This window comes from Vanessa atalanta, chromosome 7 (genome assembly GCF_905147765.1).
Source record: "Vanessa atalanta chromosome 7, ilVanAtal1.2, whole genome shotgun sequence".
In the NCBI taxonomy this organism is placed as follows: domain Eukaryota; kingdom Metazoa; phylum Arthropoda; class Insecta; order Lepidoptera; family Nymphalidae; genus Vanessa; species Vanessa atalanta.
The window spans coordinates 12,521,270-12,545,798 of record NC_061877.1 but is presented as its reverse complement, the minus strand read 5'-3'; the positions used below and the strand labels follow the sequence as shown (position 1 = coordinate 12,545,798).

At 31.6% G+C, this 24,529-nt stretch overlaps 1 protein-coding gene across 3 annotated transcripts in view; it reads right to left on the bottom strand.

The window, feature by feature from the left end:
- LOC125065193 overlaps positions 1-24,529 on the bottom strand; it is a 60,174-nt gene that overhangs the window by 28,146 nt on the left and 7,499 nt on the right. For 2 of the 3 annotated variants that reach the window (XM_047672691.1, XM_047672693.1), the window contains exon 2: positions 11,187-11,372. In XM_047672691.1, the coding sequence (XP_047528647.1) occupies positions 11,187-11,337 (151 nt within the window). In that variant the 5' untranslated portion in view covers positions 11,338-11,372. Of the gene's footprint in view, positions 1-11,186; positions 11,373-11,675; positions 11,687-24,529 lie in introns of those variants that run through there. The other variant, XM_047672692.1, reaches the window with a different exon arrangement.

The window sequence follows — 24,529 nt, the reverse complement described above, 5'->3', positions numbered from 1 at the left end:
ATGCTAATATGTAAACTTGTCAGTCCAAGATAATTAAACATTTCTGGCGAAAATTGTGGTAGTCAAATATCCCGTTCAGCCTTACTTAATAAATGTTCCGCTATCTTTCTTTTCTCATACATAACCGCTTAAAAGACATTAATAAGGTACGGGCATTTTTAAGAGATTCCTTTCTGAAATTTTCTTTTCTTATATGAAACAAGTGAAATCTTGGAATTATGGGTAGGTGTCACCCACCACTACTTGATGGTAGGGCTTTGTGTATACCCGTCTGGGGAAGGTGCCACTCACGTCATGTAATCTACCACTAAGCTGCTATACTTGTATTGTTGTGTTCGGTTTGAAGGAGAAGTGAGACGGTGTAATTACAGGCACAAGGGACATCTCCGTTTCCAAGGTTGGCGGCGCATTGGTGATGTAAGGAATTGCTAAAATTTCTTACGGCACCAATGTCAATGGTCAGTGGTGACCACTCACCTTTAAGTGGCCCATATGCCCGTCCGCCTGCCTATGTAAAAATAAAAAATACAATATATTTCCTACATTAAGGTATCAGGTGTTTCCGATAATGACCAGCTGGCCGATTTAATTAACGATGTTGTTTACAGTTAGCTCTCGAAGTGTTGCTGAAAGCGAATTAATTGTATAGCGGTTTAAAGTAATTCAATGGGATCCGGGAAACTGTTTAACGCCTTATAAAACTGTATGAGAAGATTCTCAAGAACTTCAACGAGTTGAAATAAATTGTTTACTCGTATATTGCTAAAACAAGGACTAAGCGATTGTGGATTTAACAGTAAGCGAACTCAACGGCTGCATCACAGGAGCCTCATAACACCGAAGTGCCATGAATTTTGAAAACCATTCAATATTTTACAGAAAATTTCTGTTTAATTTTACTTTGAAGAAGAGCGAGAAATTAAGGCAATACCACTGATAATTAATAGCTTTCCAAAAAGATAAACAAAGCACGATGAAAATTCAAGTATATTAAATACAAGAGGTATTCTGTAAGAAAAATGGGTGTCGTGGGATACTCGATTGGAATGTAGTTGCTTTGGCATTATATTATTCATTAAATCTTAAGATAAATTAGCAATTTTTGTTAATAATTCAATAACAAGAAAAAAAATGTTACTTAAAAGCGCTCAACGCGGCTAAAGAAGTTTACACTTCAAAAATACCATTACAATAACAAAAAAATAGTTTGAATAATGTTATGTAAAACCATATATAAACCAAATAGAAAGAGACAGGGATAAAGACAAAGATAGGGAAAGGTTGCCTGGACATAACGACGACCATTTGACGACCTCCTTGGTCGAGTACACTGGTTTCCATGGGTACGCCATTCAAAGGTCCCGGGTTCGATTCTCGGCCGAGTCGATGTAGAAAAAGTTCATTAGTTTTCTATGTTGTCTTGGGTTGGGTGTTTGTGATACCGTCGTTACTTCTGATTTTCATCAGATCAGATAATGTATATGATGTTGTCCAATATTTTTATTTATATAACGCTTTTTCTTTAGTTTCTGTCAGTTCACTCTACTGAACAGTTTAACAACTCACCGAAGAACAAGAGCGTAAAATGTCCGAATCTGATATACAACAATGACTATAATGATTATAAAACATATAGCATACACGTATCAAAACGGCGTATCACGTAACTCGGTTGTCAACATTTCACGACTGAAATCTAACAAAATCGCACTACATTTCCTTGTTACTTCTATTTCCAACTGGAGTTTGAACACCACAAATTCCACTTCGGATCTTCATTCGACTTCAGCCGTAGAAAAAAAATACATTACTAGAATGAACTATTGTCCATTTACAACCAGTGTGTAAGATTCCATTATCATAACTCTAAATAGGTCACTGATATCTAAAGGGAGATTTCGTATTTCAGACCAATTAAATTAAATTGGATAGATAACAAAAGTCGAAGATAAAATGTTTGGCACCGGAGCTCTCATTTAAATGAAACCTTTCGCCGGCAATGAGGTATTGTAATGCAAAAATAAATTTTCACGGTGCTTTCTTAAGAAAAGAGGTTATATATTTCAGTCTGTGAGTGCATTTACTGAGTTCGACGTTTGTGCACCTCGGAAGCAAATTATATTGAATGGTTTTCTAGGAAAAAAACGTTCGTTTTTATTCGGTTTGTTCAATTTTGTTTTTGAATGTAAATTTATACTATACTCAAAAGATAATGTCAGTACGAATGTCGAAAAAGAAAAACTACTAAGTTTTGTTCTCGGTGAAATTTACATTTCGGACTGGTAGTAACTTTAAATTTTCGTGGTTTTTCCAAGTATTCTTTATATTCAGATTTTGAATATTATAGTTAAAATAAATTCTTATTAAACACGGTTCTAATTGCATGAATTATGCATTTATATTGCATGTATTTAAGCGCTTATTATTTAAATAATCTATATATTTTTTTTATTTAAGTATTTTTTTAAGATACATCATCGTTACCTGCCTGTGGTTAAATTGGCTCACACACCCTTCGAACCGGAACACAGCAAACAAATTATTTTTGTTTGGCGGTTGAATATCTGATGAGTGGGTGAGTCGCCACTCACGATCGTCTCTCACACATACCAATGCACGCCGATAAAAATTTAACGTGGAGGGGCGAGCCTTGGAGAGTGAAGAGATCTAGATCTGTTTAGGAGTACATTCAGGATTGACACCAAACAAAGGAACTTTTGGTGTCAATCTTGAATGTAGAATTATGGCAATTTTCATCGGAATTGAACCTAATTTTGCAGCTAAAAAAATTTTCACCTTACAAGATTTTAAACAAAGTTTACAATATAAATATGGCTTCTAATTATTTAATACAACGGTTTTTTCATTGTTTGTCAAAGTAAATTTATATGTTTCTAACACTATGTTACAACAACTTAAGAACAATGTCAGAATGTCAAAGTATGAAGTTCTTCAGCTCTAGCGAAGGCGCCATATCGGGGCCGAGTGGGTTGGGCGCCGTCTCTTAAAAAAAGTATATATTTTAGTGTATTCTTTTATACATTAAGGAATGTAGATATAATTTAATCATCAACCTTTAAAAGTTGATTAGTTTTGGATAAGTACGCCGACACGAGACAGAAAAAAAGTATTTTTAATAACATTGCAAACATTGATCACTACAGTATGTTAGAAAATAGTTCGTATAGATAAAAGTATACATAGCTATAGATATGCATATATACACTAGACATTATATACAGGGTGTTCTAAAGATTATTGTACAGTTTTGTTCAATTTATAATAATAATACATGCAATGTGTAAGACAATCTATACGTGCTGTCCAATGCTAAATGGTCACCACCACCCATAGACATTGGCACTGAGATATTAATTATTCAAACTAATAGCTTTAAATTAAATTAAATTTATACAATAATGTCGGGCATACCAAATTAGTATTTATTAAAACCTCCTTCTCGAAGTAAAGGTTCATCCTTGTATAATTGATTTTTGATGTTTACATTAAAAATAAAAAAAAAAGTGTTTATAAGTGTGCACACACACATCTGAATGTATTGGGTATATGCGTGTACTTGTGTTCTTGTGTGTATGTACGTATGTAAGTACGATTGAATCATATAATTACATATGTAGTAAAGTAGGACACCAATGACAATTTCGGGCAATGAAAGCTTGAATTTAACAAAAAAAAAAAAAACAAATAAAATTTGTAATATTAGATTAAAAAATATAATTGATACGGATATAAAGTATACTGTTATAAACTACTATGGGGGCGTAGATATTGAAACTTAAAACTGAGATCAGAACTTTCGCCTTACTAACTGTTTTTACTCATTATATGCTTTATTATTCAAACCGAACAAATAATGTAGGTACTGTTTGTTTTAAAACCATGTTAGCAAAACACAGTTTAAATATTATGTTAAATATTTATTCGTTCTGTATTTCGTATTTATGTCCGATAAATGTTAGTAATACATCGCTGTTAAGAGTTGATATGGTCCAGTGGTTAGTACTTGGAAATCTCAACCAACAATTGCGGGTCCAAGCCCAGACTAGTGTTACTGAGTTTTATGTGTATTTATAATTCTTCTCGAACTTGGCGTGCATTGTGACCATGTGTGATTATGCCCCCATATATCACCAACCTACATTAGAGCATCGTGGTAGATAATCTCTAAACCTTCTCATTAAGATGAGAATTTTATTGGTATACTTCAGTTAATTTGAAGGAAGGTATGCTCAAGGAGTAAATAAAAATAACTTTAATGGATTGCCGGCTATAACACATACGATGTATTGGATTGGTTATATCTAATTTAAGAACTAATTATTTACATTTAAACAAGATAAAAATAAAAATTTACATTTTAAGCAATTTCCAATTTAATTTAAGAATTTTTAACGTAAAAGCGTGATTTCCAAAGGCGTTAGTAACATTAAAAAAAGCTATCAGTCTAAACCACAAAGGGAGATCTCCAAAGCCATTTGTAACCAGGGCAAGCCAGTGTCGTGTGGGCAGGGCTTATCAATCGTTTGCTTTATTTCCTCGCGTTATAGTAACCTATTAATTTTGTTATCGTTGTTCAGGATTAGGACAATGTGAATAATGATACAGTTCACACGGAAAACTAAATTGTTTTTATAAAAAAACGATTTTATCAAATTAATAAAGTTTTTAATTATTGGTATGAGTTTTTTTATGCCAGTCGAATACAAGCAAGATTACTCTAATGCTAAAAGTTTTAGTAAATTAAAAGAATATTAAAACATAACTTATAATAAAATCTATCTAAATATCAATCGTAATAAGAAGATACATTTAATATATAAGTAGTTCTTCGACGAAGTTACATAACTTTTTTTTTTTAAGTTTTTAGACAATTGACAGATAAATGACATTGACAGCTATAACATATCTGCCACTCACTCAAATATGTAGACAATAAGTTTGGCTCCAATTCTCATAGGATATAAAACTATAATATAATATCATTTTTAATATTCTTAATTAAGATTGTTAGTCAAGCTTGAGCTTATATCTAAAAAAAGCAAACATAAAGAGTTACCTTTCGTCAAAGTTTTGTTTGCAACATCAAGTTAAGAGTAGTTAAGCTAAACTTTAAAGTTTCTACTTCAGCAGAAGCCAGGGTCGCTTGGTATCGAATATAATAATATTATCAAATTTCAAAGTTTCAAAATTTGTGCAGGCCAAATTTTGTTCTATTTTTTAATGAATATTTTTTTTACTTGGCGGTATTGCTTCGTTGATTATCACATATTCTACTACTGCCAAACATTTTTAATACATACTTATTATTGTTGTGTAAACACGGGACATAATTTATAAATTGAAGACCTTCGTGGTCAAAATAAATATATCAAATACACTGGTACACCGGTTTCCATGGGTTTTCTATGTTGTCTTTGGTGTTTGGTGTGGGTGTTTGTGTTACTGATTTTCCATAGCACAAGTGGTTTAGCTACTTACTTTGGGATCAGAATATTGTATGTGATATTGTCCAATAAACATTATTATTATTATTAAAACATCTTAGTTCCCAAAGTTGTTGACCCATCGGTGGCGACTATCACCACAATGACCACTTACCTGTTTTATGAATAAATGTTGCAAGAGTTCTATTTTTTTTAATACGTGTACCTATTTCATTTTTTTTACATATTTTTGACGCAACACGAGCTAGATTAGCTATTGACGTAGCGTTAGTTGGATACTTTACTAAAAAGACGGATGTTTTAAATATTTAATTTTACATTCATAGAATACGAGTGAAAGGGCACAGAGAGCGAATGAATGAGTAATTATCATTTATTTTATACCTCTTCACTTTCTTATAAAAATGAAAAGGCAGGAACTGAATAAAGTTATTATACATAAATGCCAGAAACAATAAACTCGAAACCCAATTATTCCACAAGAAAATAAAAGAATATTTAAATTTGAATAATACGCACAACATTTTAATCGTATTATATTTTATATAAGAAGTACACTAGGTATCAATATAATATAACACTCGATTTGAGTGTACTTAAACTTTGAAGGCTTCTTAATCTGAAGAGCATTCGTTTAAGTTATAAACTCTATAGTTATATGAGACAATAGCCCAACTAAACATCGTTTTATATGGAATAGCTTTGGAATAGTCATTTGAATACAAGCCAGCCTTCACCGAGTGTTAATCTTTCGATTTATACATGTATTTAAACTTAAATAGAGCCTTTATAGTAATACAATTTCGTATATATATATAATGTCGTAGGCGGACTGGCAAAGTGGACATTGGCAATGTAATAAATACTAATTATTTCTCATAACACCAATGCGCCATCAACTTTGGGAATTAAGATGTTACGTCCCTTGTGCCTGTAGTTATACTGGCTCACTCAACTTTCGAAACGGAACGCAAGAATACTATGTATTGTTTAGCGGTAGAATATATGACCAGTGGAAGGTACCAAGTAAACTAATATATAGAAAAATAATGAACGTATTACTGAAAAAATAAGGTTCAAAGAAGCAGTTTCGAACTAGATGTTACTAAAATTCAGCGCAGTGAAATATAAATTGTAGGATCAATTACGACATCAAAACATGCTTAAATCAAGGCTAGACTCTTATAACCGTTTCTGAATCGTTATTTAACAACAATTAATAAATCTAAGGTACTACAAGTTCCGAATGCAGACTTATTTTTCTAATAGAGAAATCGACACAGATCTTTATTGTTACTATCATTAATGTTTCAAATTATTATATAATTTTAAATTTATGTATTTTGTATTAAAAATTATCAAACCAATTAATCTTGTATAGTACATTATCGGGCCATATTCTAGTTTTTAATTATATATATGTAATTATGTTAATAGTCTTACTTTTTCATTGGCAAAGTTAAAAAATAAATTCTGTATTTAATATTTTATAAATAGTATTTATTTTATATATTTTTATATAAATTAACTTTTTCTCGAAAATAAAAAAAAGATACAGGTTAGTTATGGTATAGGATACAATCCGACACGTGCACAAAGTCGCTGGCACTATCATAAATAAATAAAAAATATTATTATTATAAATCAGAGGAGATCGTTTGTTTGTTTGGTAACGCTAAATAACTACATAAAATAGACATCCAACCAGTCTTATTAAAAAAAAAAGCGTCATATAGCCCATTAATAGAGAAAGAATTTGAATTTAGACTATAATTTAATTCCAATGTATTATATAATTCCATGTTATGAGCCAGGAGGAAGAAGCAGTGACGCTTAACGTTCATTAAAAGAGTAACATTGATTAAAAATAATAATGAATATTTATAACATTTATGTTCTCGTATGTATTATTAAAGAAATAAAACCCTTACATAAAACGTTTAAAAATGGAACGTTTTATTGGAGAGTGTTACATAAATCTAAATTGAAGGTCGCCAGCTTAAAGTATGTAAAAAAAGACCCGATGTAAATTGATTTGCAAAAAAAAATCGTCCAATATATCCATCACATGAAAATAAAATTCATGAAGAGACAAGTGGTTGTACGGGACAAAGGAGTTTTCTTCTGAAAAGGCTTTTTTTAGTTGTTTTCGATTGGCAGTCGAGCATAAAGGCTACCTGACAGTAAGTGGTCGCCTTCGTTTATAGACAATAGCGCTGTAAAAAGTATTAATAATCTACTTGATATATGCAGTGTAATGTGATAATCGTGGGATCATAGGTCTTATTTACCTGGTGGGTGTAATTCAAGTGGGTCATTAACCGTGGAAACTAGGCATAGCACAGCACATATGTTTTTCGGTAGAATTAATTACAAATGCGTGGCACCAAGGTGAGCCTCTTCAAAACTAGCTATCGATACAAACGCTGTTCCTAAGTACATAAAAGTATTCAATAATTTATTTCGAAATGCCAGGTGATTTCATGCCAGGTGAGTTCTATAAACGTATTAAGCGGATAGCACAGATATGTGTGCCAGAATTTTACTCTCTGACCTTTTGCTAAGATCTAACCGCTGTCCACTGGGCTGGTCATGCCCATTCGTTTTAAGATAGCTTTGTTATGACAATGCCGTACAAAAAGCTTGAATATCATTGCATACACAATTGGTATTGGTGGTTTTCATAAGACGTTATTGAAGGTCTGCTTGTATGCCAGATGGCAGGTAGCCAAATGCTCATATTGATTGCACAACTACCAAACTGCCCCTAGTTTTATCAAATGCATGCAAATAAAAGAATTGTTAGGCTCGTGGATTTAGTCGAACTAATTGTTCCATGTTTCGAATTGATTGAAGTTTTTATTTCAAATAAAACTGCTCATCTGGTTTGAAAATTTAAACTATTGCTTTTCATTCTGTGAAATTTCTCAGGTATTATATGTTGAATGTGTTGACATTCTCCCTGATTTTTCGTCCTCGAATCGTCATGTACAGTATAGTGTTAACTAAAATGTTAACCTACAACCTTTCGGAATGTAGATTCTATTGAGAAGAACGGATTTACTCTTATTGTGATTTTTGATTACATAATATTAAGTTTAACAAATAAGCTTACTTTATGTTAAATAAGCTAGTTACGTTGAAAGAGGAAAAGATCACTAAAATCGATAAGGCCGCCTTTTTACGCTCTTGCACATATTATTATTATTTATTCTAAGCATAATTTATTTTTAATGTGTGCATAAATATATTAAAAAAAACATTGAATAAACAAGGTAAAATCATATATTTATATTCGTATGTAGGTGTTAAAGAAATGAAATGTATCAACAAGATTGTAGTTTTTTATTCGTTATTTTATTGGACAGAAGTTCTTTTAGGCGGCTTACAGTAGAGTGGATCAGCAGAAATCGTCACGTAAGGAAAATAGCTTTATACCAGCTTTAGGCACCTTTACCCCCTCCATCTTTCTTTCTATTATATACGGTTTTATATAACGTTATTGAAACATTTTTTATTGCTTTAATATATAAAGGATTTTTAATAACAATTTTATTTCTTATCATTTAATTATTCACAAACGTTGTTAATTTATTTCATTAAAATCAAATCAAATTAAAATATACTTTATTCAAGTAGGCTTTTACAAGCACTTTTGAATCGTCATTGAACAATCTATATTAAGTAAAGCTACCACCAGCGGTTCGAAATGTAGATTCTACCGAGAAGAACCGGTAAGAAACTCCGTAGTTACTATTTTTCAACATCTTACATTCATGTTAGTTAAATACAATTATGTATATATGTTATGTCTCCTGCCTGGAAGTCAACAAGCATTAACTCCACGCTGTTTTTATCATCAATAATAATCTTGTATCGAATAATATGCCTTCTTTACCAATGTATTTTTTTACAAATGACTTGAATCTATGAAACGGCAAAGTTAAAAATGTCTGCGGAATTTTATTACAGAAACGGATACCTTGGCCCAAGAAGGATTTATTGACTTTGCGGAGTCGGAAACTTGGCGTTCTAAGCTTATCCTTACTTCTTGTGCACATACAATGATTATCACTGATTTTATCAAAGTGATCAATGCTACTGTGAATATACATAATTGCGTCTGTTAATTAATACATACTACATAGCGAAAGTATCCTCATTCCATCCAGGTGTCCCTTAATCCACCTATTTTTTTGTCGCTTGGTATCGTCGTTTGTATATTTTGTTAATTTATTATACAGACATGTTACTCGAGCCTTTGTTGTATCATGTATTTTATTTGATTTGCGTTCTTTTAATGTGTCTGCATGTTTTTATTACCAGGCAACACCAAATTGGGGACAATATATAACTTATTTCGGAATTTGTGCCAGATGGCTTGCTTGGTGTTATTGGTCTCCGTGGGATTCTGGAATCCTCAGACGGTCTGGATGGCATCTTCCAAACTGTCCACAATCGAGCCATATTTATTGAGAATCAATTCGACTTCACCTTCGTAACTAGTTTTGAGTTTCAATGGTAAAAGGTATTTAATTTAACTTAACAGTTTGCTCTAATAATGTAAGCCAGTTTCCATTAAGATCAAAGATCACGTTGAAAAGTTTTCAACTCGATGTAAAATGCACTTTGAGAAGAAATTAAAATTGGATTCGTGAAACTTCAAATATTACAAACTACTGTTAAAATTTTCCTAATTAAAATTTCGGTTTTATTTCTAAGTGTAATGCAGTAATTTCAAGGCCTCTTTAACCGAGTAACGAGAGACTTTAAACGTACTCCACACGAGGGGACCAGGCCGCAACCTACTTTTTCCACTCACTTTAAGCTGGATTTATACGAACTAAACTATCGGATTAAACGTCTTGCTTCATTCTTTTTATAAGGCATTGACGATAAAAGTTAGTCGCTTTGAAAAATCTTATAGAAGTTAAAATTTGTTTCAAAGATTCAGCACCTTAACGATATAAATTTTTGATCAAATGACAAAAAAATATCTTCTGTTACCGCAAATAGACAAGTTGAACTTGTTACATTTGTATATTAACTTTCTTTATTAACCTATCAGTGGGATTTTTCTCGTTATGTTAGCAAAGTGACATATAACTGCTTAGTTTAGTTTCTAGTTGCTTAGAAGGCTACAAATCTTGAGGTCAGAAGTTCAAATCCCAAGTCGTACAAATATAAATCATTAGATGCTATGTCAAGAAATTTACAGTAGTGACGCAGAATTTAGTAGTTTGCTGAAGTAATATTAATTTATTTATCTCTGGTCCGTGTTGGATTGTCGATCCTTCGAAGATAGATTGCAAAATTATAGAACCGTTCATTTTGCACAATAAGATTTATTAACTTCAGACACATTCGTTTTATTTTAAATGTGGTATAGTATAATTTGACTGTTGCCACAGAGTATATGTTATATTAATAGAACTGACGTCATTTTAATAAAGCAAATATATATATTTTAACAATTGAATTAGGAATTTATGAAAATAGCGACTGATTGTTTAGGCATAGATGTCTAGATATTATATTTAAGTAAATTGTCTCATCGGAACTATTTCAAACATACTTTAAGGTTCTATCGGTGATATTAAATATTTATGTAGCCTTTTTTAGAAGTACGTAGTTCTTCTATCGTCGAGAACAATCATAAGAGACAATTTCCTGGTACATTGTATTGTGTGCCGTTAATAATATATACAGAGATTGACTTACCAGATATATTGATTTTGTTCTCATCATAGTAGTCGAGTGTGTGGTCTTCGTCCTCCTCTAACGCGACGGGCTCGTGCGCGTCGCGGCGGTGGGTCGCGTTGGGCGCGGCGCTCACCACCAACGCACACACCACCAGCGCGACCACCTCCATGCCGACATCACCGCGCCGCCACGGCTAGGGATGCGCTGCAAAAAATAAATTAATTGTTTTCATCATATACTATATTTACGCTTGCTAGCGCGTATAATGTATCATATAACATCTACGGTAAAATTTTATGAAAATGATTCGTATCGCGTATCACAAGCGCACTCCTTTAATGCTTATTTTTATAAATACTATCACAACAAAAAAAATATGATAATCTTATAATAACTATAACGATCATAGTATAGCATATCAAATGTTTATTCTCAAATTATAATTTTGAAGGTATGTTTATAGTATTCCTGTCATTGACGTTACGCTGCGGAAATAGCTGAAGCGACCAAACGTCCAGATATTCGTGTCTTATTCAAAATTATGTTTATGCCCCATTTGCTGTTGAAATACTTGGACTTGTTTGGTAATCCAAACAAGTGTGGCAGTGCAAAAAGCTTAATCATATAAAACCTTATTGCCTCCATTGGTGATAGGAGAGCCGATTCGTTTCTTGCCCAGATAATCGGAATTGCGATACAATGGGAAAATGCTGTTAGAATTCTTGCCTCCATTCCACGCAGTCATGATATATATGAAGGTGACTGCGATAGATCAGCGGCATGCCCGTCATCGGTAGGAACTACTGGTTCAGGGTTCATGGTGTAGGTCTCAGGCAATTAATCACAATGATACAATATGACAATTCTTGTATTTTATGTAGGTAATCAGCAATCACAAATTAAAAAGAAGGTATATTATAACTATCTGAAATTCGTGAACCAGCGGTTCCGTTTGGAAGGTCCGAACTGTATCGCTCTTTATAGTAAAATTTAGCTTCCGAATCGCCGCTTTCAAAAGAATTCAAAAATGTGACGGTTGTCCCTTCAAACGATTCCGATCACGTGACTCATTATGTCATGGCGTTCACACTCCACAGATACAACAAAATCGACTGAATTACTAATTATTATTCGTAATCGACGACATATACAATAATTATTTTTAATTCATATTTGTATATTTGAGGACTAAATGTCAATACAAAAAAAAAAAAAACTATTTTGTTTAATATATAATGAATTGACAATTTTAAATTTAATATCGTAATATTTTATGACATACAATGAAAATTATCACGAGAAAATTTTAGCCGTAAATAATTATGATGATAATGATCTGGAATACGCTCCATTTCTGAGAATTATAAAATGGTGTAGCTTTTCCTCAGCTTCCTTATTAAAAATAAGTTAGGCGTGATTTTTTAATTTAGGATATTACGTTTTAATATTTGAGAAAATAAAAAATAAAAACAGGAAAGTGGCAGTTTTTTTAAATGTTATATTACAGTAATAGAACATAAATAAATATTTCGTTTTTTTTTTATCTTACAGTAACGATCTCTCAGTTTAATAAAAACAAAATGAACTAGTACAAACGTACCTGAAGTAATTCACAGGTCGACCCGCAACTTCAGATGCGGGTTTATTATTATACAACGAAAGTAAACAACCACATCGTATACAGACTGAAGGGACGAATCACGAGTTTTATTTCGCTAAGGTTCCAAAAACACATTCGTATCCATTTTCACTGGACATTCTTTTAGTGGCTTTGTCTTAAATTTATCTGTTTCATCTTAAGCGGTCCATTGCGGTTTTCAGTTTATTTATTTGGCTAATAAATGTAAGTAACGTCGAGACACCATAGATACAAGTAATAAATATATCGATCAAAGGTTTCCTTTACTGTGAGGTAAAGTTTCAGTCTTAAAATGTCCATTTCTTGCATAGTTTTATATGCTATAGAGGAATTTTTAGCATACTACACCATGCTAGTCCAATGCGGGTTGATGTATTCTCGTGTAGCTAAAATTTGTCCAACATGTGCAGGTCTCCTCACTCAGGTATGTGTTATACCGAACATGACATGAATTTTATCTATAAACACGAATTAAATCATCTAAACTTAGCAAAGCTTGCTTAAACTAAAATCCGCTATCTTCTTTACATATTCTAAGCACTGGGCCTTTTAGAAATAATTGGTTAATTTTTTCTCAAGTTATATATATTGTAACTAATGGTACTAATGATAAATGATTAAATAGAACTATGAAAGTGATTAGTATTATGTGATACATTTAAAAATATCACAAAGTCATTCATAAATATCGTACACTTTGTAATATTTAATTTGCTAAGGTAATAATTAATAGTTGACATTTAATTTCTTAGTTTATGGTCGAGAAGTATTTTATAAAGCTAATTATGTGTTGATGGTATATTCAACAAGTCGTGTTAAAGTGTTTCGTGCAAGTTTATTTACATTTAAAACAAGAACACTGAAGCGGTAATTTTTTAAAGTGTTTTTGCGTTTTATTATTATACTTAAAAAAAAGATATTTATGTAAAAGAAGTGAAAGCACGAAAATACTCAATACTTTATAATATTTATATTATTATGTTTGAGATAATATTTTTTGTGAACCCTATTTTTATAATCACATTTCTTATAAATTATTTATAATTTGTAATTTAATTCGATTTTTTACTTTTTATCGGAGCTAGTGTCATTTGTGTTTGGACCCGATATTGGTTGGAGGGTTGTTTATTTTGTATCTAAAACAATTCATATATATATGTAATGATTGCGATACATTAATAAGAGTATGCAAGGTAAGATAGTTCACACTGATCTGTACAATAAATAAATATTGTCCATATGACCTTATTTTGGTTAAGACGAACCATGTAAAGCGTGTGTTCTAGTATCTCTCTAGATCCTCTAGATCAGGGGAAAGATCAGGTGCAGGTCCAATATTAACACAACTAACATTCAAGCTATGATTTTATTAACAAAAAATGATCAGGACTATCTCAGTATTTAAATCTAAAGTTGAATTTCAGCTATTCTTAGCTATAACATCAGTTAATTTTTATATTAAATAAAATGTCTATATTCTCTGATTATTATTGATCGATTTAAATATTATTATATAAGTTTGATAAGAACAAGTCAAGAGAAATGAAGGAAAAATAAGAAAAACCTCAAAGAAACGTCGTCGCTATTAATTTCATTTTTCGAAAGAACTCGACGAAAGAGACCTTTGTGTTCAAATAAAAATAATAAAAAATGCTTCGAAAAGTTAAATCAATGAAGTTGACCTTAACAATAATTAATCAATAAAATAAAGGATAAATTTTTGTAACGACATTATACATAAGAGGTGGTCTTACTTTCTATAAGACAAATTATTATTTATATTATATACGTACATATTATCAAACACTTATGTTTTTCTCTTTGTAGTATAGATCTATTCAATCTTGAATGAGCTACGCAAATATGCAAGACGAATATAATCTCATTTGTATTTTTTTGCTGTTAAAAACAGAAAAATCTTAGTCATCCCACGCTCACTAAGTTATCTAGTAGCCAACTGTGTATGAGCGTTACTCAAATCTACTAAAATAGGCCGATATTAACTTAACGAGGAGGACGCGCCGTCGTGAGTGAATAGATTTATAGTATTGTGTGAAAGGCTAGTTGACTGGTATTATCTAAAAACAGGAATACCTTTTTTTAAAAATTATAGAAATTAAGAAAAAAGACGAATGAGAATGAGTATGAGCGTAGAGGGACGCAAAATATTTTATAATTTGCATTGTTACTGTTTTGTAGAAAATAAAATAGCGACAGTAACCTGCTCTGACGGACTTTTTTATAGAATAGATAGCCGATGTTAAGTGATCACCATAGAAATAGGCGTTGTTAGTAATATTAACCATTTTTTACAATGCCAATGCGCCATTAACTTTGAGAACTATGATGTTATGTCTCTTGTGCCTGTAGTTACACTGGCCCACTGACCCTTTAAACAGGAACACAATAATAGGTACTTGGTATTTTTGTGTTCCTGTTTATGAAAAAATGTTTATTCGGTATATGTATCCTGCATATACATATGCATTTAGTAAAAAGCGGTTATTTCAATATTACAAACAGACACTCCAATTTTATTAAAGGTTTAGATAACTTTGTATTGTTGTCTTGTATCTTTCAAATATACAACTTTCTACTGAAGTTAGTTGATATTTACAATAAGAAAATCGCGTGTTAGTAACAAGTTAAGTAAAGAATAATACTATGTTGTTTATTATACAAAAAAAGTCGTGTGTTCTTTCAAGTTACATTTGAACATTTTAAATTAGAAAATATCACTCACGCTATATTCGTGTACGACTAATTTAATTATTGCTGTAATATTTTATCTTAATATTTTTGAACAATTTGTCACTTAATATTTACGCAAAGAACTCAAATATTTTTTTTAGGGGTTTTTGTGTGGCTCGTTAAAGGTTTGTGTCCGAATTGTAATATAATTTTAACAAATAATTGCCACTGGACACCGGCGATCTTTTACGTGTGAATCAGTCCACATTGGGGTTGAATCTACGTTTTGATGGAAATAATTAACAGTATTGTGAATATCCATAATGCTATTATAAATATTTATATTGTGTTGCTACACTAATTTTAATACTTCGGTTTGATAAGTCACTTATGTAAATGAGGAAGAAAAAAAACACAAGGATTGATCCTTGTATAACCCCGTATTTAATGAGATCCTAGAACACTTGTACTTTCGATTGTAAAGACAATATGTGTACCTAAAATACAAAGACTATGAAATCGGAAAAAATTTCGAGCGCCAATTTCATTGATTTTGCTACTGGTAGTACTGAGATTAATTAAAAGTTTGTACCAACTCATTTCCCAAGTTAAAATACCACGTTCAAAACTATTATTAAACATTGTTTTAAGGTCAGGTGTTATTGAATTATATTTTTATTGATGTTTTTACAGAAATACTACACAGATCAGCAGTTTTCGTAGAGGTCAGGAAATTTAAAGTAATTTCCTTGGTACTTCTAATATTACAATTATTATATTTATATATGTAAAACTTTGTTCTAATTGATCGGCTTATAAATCTACAAAATTATATTAATTTAACAATGTTTTAAATCGAATACTTGATCTAACAATATTAAAGTCACCACATATATTTATTTGGTCTAGGTCATTTCAATAAAACCACATATTTTAAGCCAATATTTTTTCAAGGAATTAGGTTAAGATATCGGTTTACTCCTACAACAATGGCACGGTTGAGCTTTGCGCAGGTTATTCCAATAGTTAATAATATTTAGTTGAATTTCAAACGAATTTCAATGCTAAGCGATATTAAAGATAAAACTGCTTTATGGTCTCCCAAAAAAATAGTTGATTTTGTACTAATTTGATATATGTGTATCCTTCCTAACAGTTTATATCGTTTGTATTATTTGTTTTTTTTTTTATTGTATATAATTGATGAAATCGAAGAAAATCGGTTCAAGGCACCGTGAATGGATAATTAAGTCGCTAGCAAAACAAGTGCAACTCTTAAAACAGTAATTATATGTACGGGATTTTTCAGCGGGGTCACCGTAGTAATTTAATTATACAAAGTGCAATTAAATATGGACTCTATTTCAAGAATTTTTAAGGTCGTTTATTGAAATAGCAAGAGGCACTGCAGCGGGTCGAGTGTGACGCATTGCATCAGCCTTAATGCTAGGATTTTGAAAGCCGATTTACGTGTGAATGAAAAAGTGCAACCAAACCAAGAACCTTTACCACTTACAAACACCTACCTATAATATATTATTTCCAATTTAGTTTTCCATACAGCACTATTATATAATTTAGTTTGTTTCAAGCAGATGATTTTTAATATTGTATATAAATAAAATCCTTTTCAAAACGTATTTCATTTAGAACGTATTTCTTCTTGTTATATGTTAAAAAATTATAAAGAGGATTGAGAAACTTTTTTTTTGGAAAATTTTCAAGCAAACTCGTTGACGAAGGATAAGAATGAGATTAAATATTTTTTATTAGCTACATCAAATTCTATAGTAGATTAATTTAAAATTATAAAAGTAACATTTTTTCCATTAAAAATACACCATGTTCTTAACAAAAAGTATAAGCATTTCTTTGAATTAAAGTAAAGTTTCCCTTTGACAATTCGTTCCCTTGCTTTTTCCGTGAAAAATGTTTATATCACTTTCTGGGGCTGTCTGTCCATTAGATGCTCCACTGCTGTTTAAAAGAAATGAAAACTAGCCAACTACACCCGGAATAGTACACACGTGTGTACGACAACATATGTTCACACACTATTCTCTCACAAAATCCGATTGGACAGCTTTTATTTTTTATTTTGACATTCTAATCTACATAGACGAGTTGTTCAGCCTTTGGTGTTTTGGTATTTGATTGAATTTTGGCAGTTTGATTTGCCTACATGTTTTTATTCACAAAATTAGAGGATTACAATTTTATTTTTATGTGTGCCAGTCGCTTTTTTTGGTCTTTATAGTTCTTAGTTTGATTTTAGATTTCTAAACTGCTCTGAATGGATTCGGACAGATTTTTCTTGAGAAGTTATTTTTTTTTTATGGATCGCTATTATGAGATAGTAGTCCAGCATCTCCTTGGTATTCGCCTAACTGTAGAGGGTTCCAGCCAGAGACCAATAACTTTAGATGTTTTCTGAGGCATGTGTTTGTAAACATTGCTATCAATCAAACTCAATGCAGTTACTGATAATTTCTTAAGTATTGAATTCTAAAATATTTGTTATTACGTATTTAAACTGTTTCATGGTACATCGAGACGATGGCGAATGACGGCGATATTAACAAATTAAATATTAGTAGCAAAACCTGGGTCCGGTATTTTATTATGACTGTTAAATAAAGCTATTAATTTTAATTGGCCCAACACATTTGAATCTATAAACTATATATCTACAGGCTTATAGTAAACCCAACTAGAGCAACGACGCAGTTCCCACCTTTACAATAATTACATTTGTAGAGATTAATATTATAATAAAGAATAGTGTTAGTTTTATAATGATAATACTCCAAGTGAAATGTTGTACAGTTTGCTAACACAAAGCGAAGCTGCGGGCTGATATAAGTGAGACATCAATTGAAAACCGAACAGTTGGAAGCGAGCCAATATTTGAATTTCGTCAAACAACAATACAATGTGTTTATTGTTTAAAATCTCTCATTGTGTAAATGTTTTTACACGTTTGATATTAAACTTTAACAAGTTTTTATGTATATTTGGTTTGTTATAAGATTTATGCTTTTTTAAGAATTTTAAGCAATTTCTGTTTATTTTTATGTTTTTGACTCACATTGGAATGGATTCCAATTAAGTTTTACATAAAATATAATTATGTGGAATGTAACGATGATTATTACATAAGAGATAATAACTATGTTTACAAGGATAAAGAGCGGGTTGTAAAAGCGAATAGTATAATCAGAATTATTTGCATTACGAGTTTTAAATTTAAAATGTTCGTGTAAAAAGACGATTCAAAAGGGTACGTAAAAGCCTACTTGAAGAAAGTATATTTCGCGCGCCTCGTGACACCTGCTTTGTTTATAAGTTGAGACAATGAACTCACACTAACATTTTTTTTTCTCAAAGATATACTTAATGTGAACAAATTTAATATATAAAAAGTAGTATTCATTTCTGAAAAATTTAAGACTCGAGTGCGATTTCTTTGGAAATGTTTCTCTAGATATTTAATCATTTATGTCATAACGTTCTTCGTTTACCGTTTGAAATTTTCGTTTAATTTAAAATTTTACTTTGCAACGTGAACTTAGATTGACGTGCTTAAAGTGAAGGGCAAATGGGCCACCTGATGGGCAAGGTCACGTTACAACCGCACACAAACAATGCTACTATAAGATTTACTATTTCTTGTACCTTTAATGTGACACGAAATACAGGAAATATGATTTCATGTCTCTTGTGCAAATTGTAATTAACCTAACTTTTTTTTTTAAATTAATATATTTGTGTGCCGTGATCGCTTAGTGGTTACAAGACGTGAATGTTATGAAAACCTGCACTTGGTGGATGAGAATCTGCCATGTGTATCCACCAATCCGCATTGGAGTAGCGTGGTGAGATTCAAACCTTCTTTCCAAAAGGGAGAGGAGGCTTTTGCCTAAAATTTAGGAATAAAATTAAAAGACATATAGTCTGCATTAGAAGTCATAGATTCCCGATGACATTTTCATTGACTCTAAATGTGTGTGCATTAATCTAGCTTATTCGAGCTGAAATACAGCAATACATTGTGCTACTGGTTAGTGAGAGAATAATTTATGACTTGGTTGTAAACTGCGTAAAGTAACGGCCTGTTAAGCTTTAAGAGTCTTTTCCACCACGCATGTCAGTAGGTGCATGCACAGATGGTAGAATTATGCAGGTTTCATAATTGGATTTTTAAAAACACATTAAGCAGGTTTAAGCTTGTGATTTCCGGACAAGATTCTCGTGTTCTAATCATTGGGCCATTACTGTTATTTATATTTTTAATGATATTGGTTAAAAGAGACGGACTATTGACAAATACAGAACGTTCCCTAGTTGTGTCATGTCAGTTAAAATTAGGACAAGAGTTTATTGTGAATTATCTACTTTCCGGTTGTTAGTTGTGAATAAAAATAAGTTCTTATATCTGTTCTATTTAAGAGTATTTTTATCACATTTAGTCAGAAATGTTTTTTTTTTTAAATAAAATTTTTACTCGGTGATAGATCTTTGTGAATGCCAGTCAGGTTGCTCTTATCAGATATTATTCCAACATACACTTTCAATATTAACAACCTGTAAATTTCCCACTGGTGGGCTAAGGCCACCGGAAATTCGACGGTTCATGTGCAATAGTAGATTTAGATAGTACTTGATATATTAACAATGTGCACCTATAATTAAAACACGGCTCGTTTCGCTTATTCCACTAGACACGTGAACATGACACATGTGTGTCGTGTTAAGAAAAATGGAGGCATTTGCCCTACTTTTGTATGTATTTCTTTGTATCTATTTTGAGTTGTTTAGTTTTCTTCTAGATATATCCATATATTGTTTTGCCTATAGCCTAGCTATTTAATCATTTACATAAAGACCAGTCAGAGTTGAAAAATTAAAAACTTAACAAATAGAAGCCTAAATTATACCTTAAGCGACTTTGATTTGATTCTATTTTTCGTACCTTGAAATATACTATACGTTGTAAAACCATATTAACACATATAACAATTTTAATCAATGTTTATGTATATTGGGTTTGTTATAAGATTGATGGTTGATGATGATGATGCCGAGATGGCCCAGTGGTTAGAACGCGTGCATCTTAACCGATGATTTCGGGTTCAAACCCAGGCAGGCACCACTGAAATTTCATGTGCTTAATTTGTGTTTATAATTCATCTCGTGCTCGGCGGTGAAGGAAAACATCGTGAGGAAACCTGCATGTGTCTAATTTAAACGAAATTCTGCCACATGTGTATTCCGCCAACCCGCATTGGAGCAGCGTGGTGGAATATACTCCAAACCTTCTCCTCAAAGGGAGAGGAGGCCTTTATCCCAGTAGTGGGACATTTACGGGCTGCTAGTGTAAAAAAAATGTAATGTTTAGATATAAGTTGATGATTCTTGACCGATATCGGTCACGGCCATTCAGAGGAAGATGTTATGTTGCTTATGTATGTGCACAAACAAAGTTACATTCCCTACTTCTCATAATCCGATGGGATAGAAACCCGACACCGGAGACGCGTCAGGCGCAGTTCTATTGGCTTCATATAATTTTCGAAGCATGCGAGTGTTAACACTGCCAACTTTTTGGAAGAAGTCTTGGAATTTCTCGACAGAAAAGTCTATATTTTTTGTTCCAGTTCTGAGTTTGAACCTAGGCTAGGCTATCGGCATTCGCAACCACTTACTAGATCAATGACGCAACGATAATATTTACCTGAATATATCATCATTCAGAAATTCACAAGTACAAATAACTCTTTCAGATTTCCATGTCAGTAAATCTCCAAATAGAACTGAGATAATTAGCATGAAAAAATATTTATTTCAAAATTATAAAAATCAAATTCAACAAAAAAAATCGGCATTTTTCTCATTTCTCGCAGGGAAAGAAGAAAAATAATCATGCTATTGATAAATGGTCCCAGATAACTCGTGATGAAAAAACAAATAGTCTTAAACAAAAAGCATGAGTAGTTCTTTATCTTATAATGAGCTATTGTTGGCTGTTTCAAAACTTCAGAGAAAGCTATAGAAAAGATGATGTGTAATTAAAATGCCACAGCGACGCCTGAAAGAGTCGAGGTCTCTTAATGTAGGGTCTCTGCACTTTGTTACTCTTTAAAATGGCTCGCTTTTTTATTATCTTCAGCTATTTCTAGAATTTTAAGAAGTGAAAATCAAGCTTGCATCTGATAAATTTTAACATTTATGTATATTAATGGTTAGGATTATACACCCTTGGACTATTATCCATATAAGGTGTTGAAGATGATGTGTTTGTAATGTATTACTAAGCATTGTTTTTTTTTCCGCAGTAAAACATCGCTGCAGTGACTGATTTAAAAAAAAAAAGTTTGAAAGATGACATGCGACAAAAGATGTGAGATTTCGAGTGTCAAACACTTGCTACATTTTCTTTTCGCGTTTTATATAGTAGAAACATAAAGAGAAATTATTTTATAAAAACTGTTAATGTAATTAATTAACTTAAAAACAAGGAAACGAAAAGATTTTTTTTATCGGCAACATAGTGTAAAATACAAAAAATATTTCATTTTTAACTTTGAATTCGATTCACCCATATACAATCAAATGATTTGATTTGATCTAATCATGTAAAAGCACCCTATGTCGTCTTGACCGATTTCAATCACGACGGCCAAACACTGGTCAATCACACAAGGAAGACCAGCCATGCCACCAGTCACGCATGACAATATAAATAGTACACAAGTATGTGCCCAAAGACAGGTGTACTCTCAATTTACTTATTTATGAAAGTATTCGATGGGACGGCAAATACAACTCGACCGGAAAGAGTTCAGACGGGACTGGCCAACGGCTTTACATGCTTCCGAGGCACAGTATCTAGTGTAATATGTGGCCTCATATCTCGCCACTAGACCAACGAGGTAAAATAACACGGTATATACAGTATGAGACCGATAGATATCTGTTTGAAATCGGAAGCTATGCCAGTCTACTGCTTTGACTATATTTGTACAAGAAAATGCAATTCACACATGTAATATCAAAAGTTCAAATTTAAACCGGGTTTAACTGTTAAGCGCAGCTACTCAAATATCAATTAAGTTAGGCATTACAAATAAACGTCTCGCTTTTTAATATAGATTGATTATTTTAGACTAAATTACAGAAAGTATTTCAAAGTTTTTCAGTATATATACCAGAGCCAGGCCAATGACTGAGTACTATATTCAACGCTATACACTAACGTTCACATCAAACTATTGTATTCAAAGGCTTATAGTTTACGTCACTTGGAGCTTTGGGTAATGCAATTTGTGAAACTAAGCATTTAATTATCATTGCACTTGACATTATACATACTAGTAAGTACTATCTGTTATTGTGGATAGTGAGCGTAAGATCCAATACAAATATACATACATATATATATATATATATATATGCATATTTTCTTTCAATATTGTGATTAAAATTGCGGATATGTTTATGATTTGATGACAATACTTTTATTGTTCTAAAAAAATTAATAAAATTATTTCAATAATGAACACAAAAAGACGTTATAATAAATAAGGATTAAAGTGAAACAAAATCTTATAAATAATAATATATGTACTATATCACCTTAAGAAATCAAAGCAGAGGATATTTGTAGCAGCACTAAAGTGACTGATGCCTTACTCTTTACTATAACACTAAAATGGAAATGGGCTGGCTATCTAGCAAGATACATATTCAAAAGATGGACATTTACAATAACAAAATGGAAAGGACCAAAAGGAAGAAGAATCAGAGGGCGACCATGCACAAGGTGGCAAGATGAATTAGTGTCAGTTGAAGGCAGAAACTGGATGGAGACAGCAAAAGATGCGTTTGGCATTCTTTGGAGGAGGCTTATACCCGAAGGGGGTCCATACATGGAAAAATTACAACTAACTAATTTATTTTAATATTTAATATCTCATATTCGTTAGTTGATATTAATAATACCAACAAATACATGGAAAATATACAATTTATTCATTAACTTTAATATTTAAATAATAATAAAATTGATTTTAGTGTTCAATCGTTGAATTTAATGGTTCATAATTAATTTCAATATTTGATAATAATTTTAATGTCCATTAATTAATTTTACCACTAGAGATCTATTTGTTAATTACTGTTATTATTTATAATGTAGTCAAGTTTCGGGAGCTTCAATTTAACTTTTTAAAAATTTTTAAAATTTATTAAAAAATTATATTTTAAAAATAAATTGAATTTTAAAAAGAAATTAAAACTTGATTATAAAATGAATACATGTGACAGAATTGGATGCCAATCATGTAATGATTTGTTACGCTTAAAACTATACAATGTTAAATTTAAGGAATCAGCAAGTTATTGGAAACTCATGGAAGGTTTGGTTTGGTTAGAGATTCCTTAGTTGGCAGTAACGGTGTACTGCGCAACATAACTATGTAGGCATGTATGGAATAAATAAAGCTTTATAATTTATTATTATTATATATAATATATTAATTTAATCGGCATAAAGAAGACATACTTAATACCAGTTGTCTTAGATTGAAATTCGTATTTATAAAGTCATGAAAATGTAAGGTCAGATAAATTAAACGTTATAAATCTCACTGCTGGGCTAAATGTTCTCTACCTTTGAGGAGAAGGCTTGGAGCTTTCCTTTATTCTGTTTTAATACGAGTTCGTGGATACACATTTGGCATAATTAAGGTTTAAATTAGACACATGCAGGACAAATTAACCAAAATGAAAATTTTATTCGAAATGTCGAATATCACTTTTTCATTTCGAATTTGTTCATATAAAATGTTTCGGTATCGGTTAGGCGGATTTATTTACTTACGTCCGTTTTCAATAACCTATCTAAGATTACAGATAGATCGCTATCCCCGATTGACAGTTAGAACTTATCTATCGTTAATATGCGTTTCACAATCAAGGATAAGTGTCATTTATCTTCGACCAACGATAGATTACTTTTCCCTCTCACCTA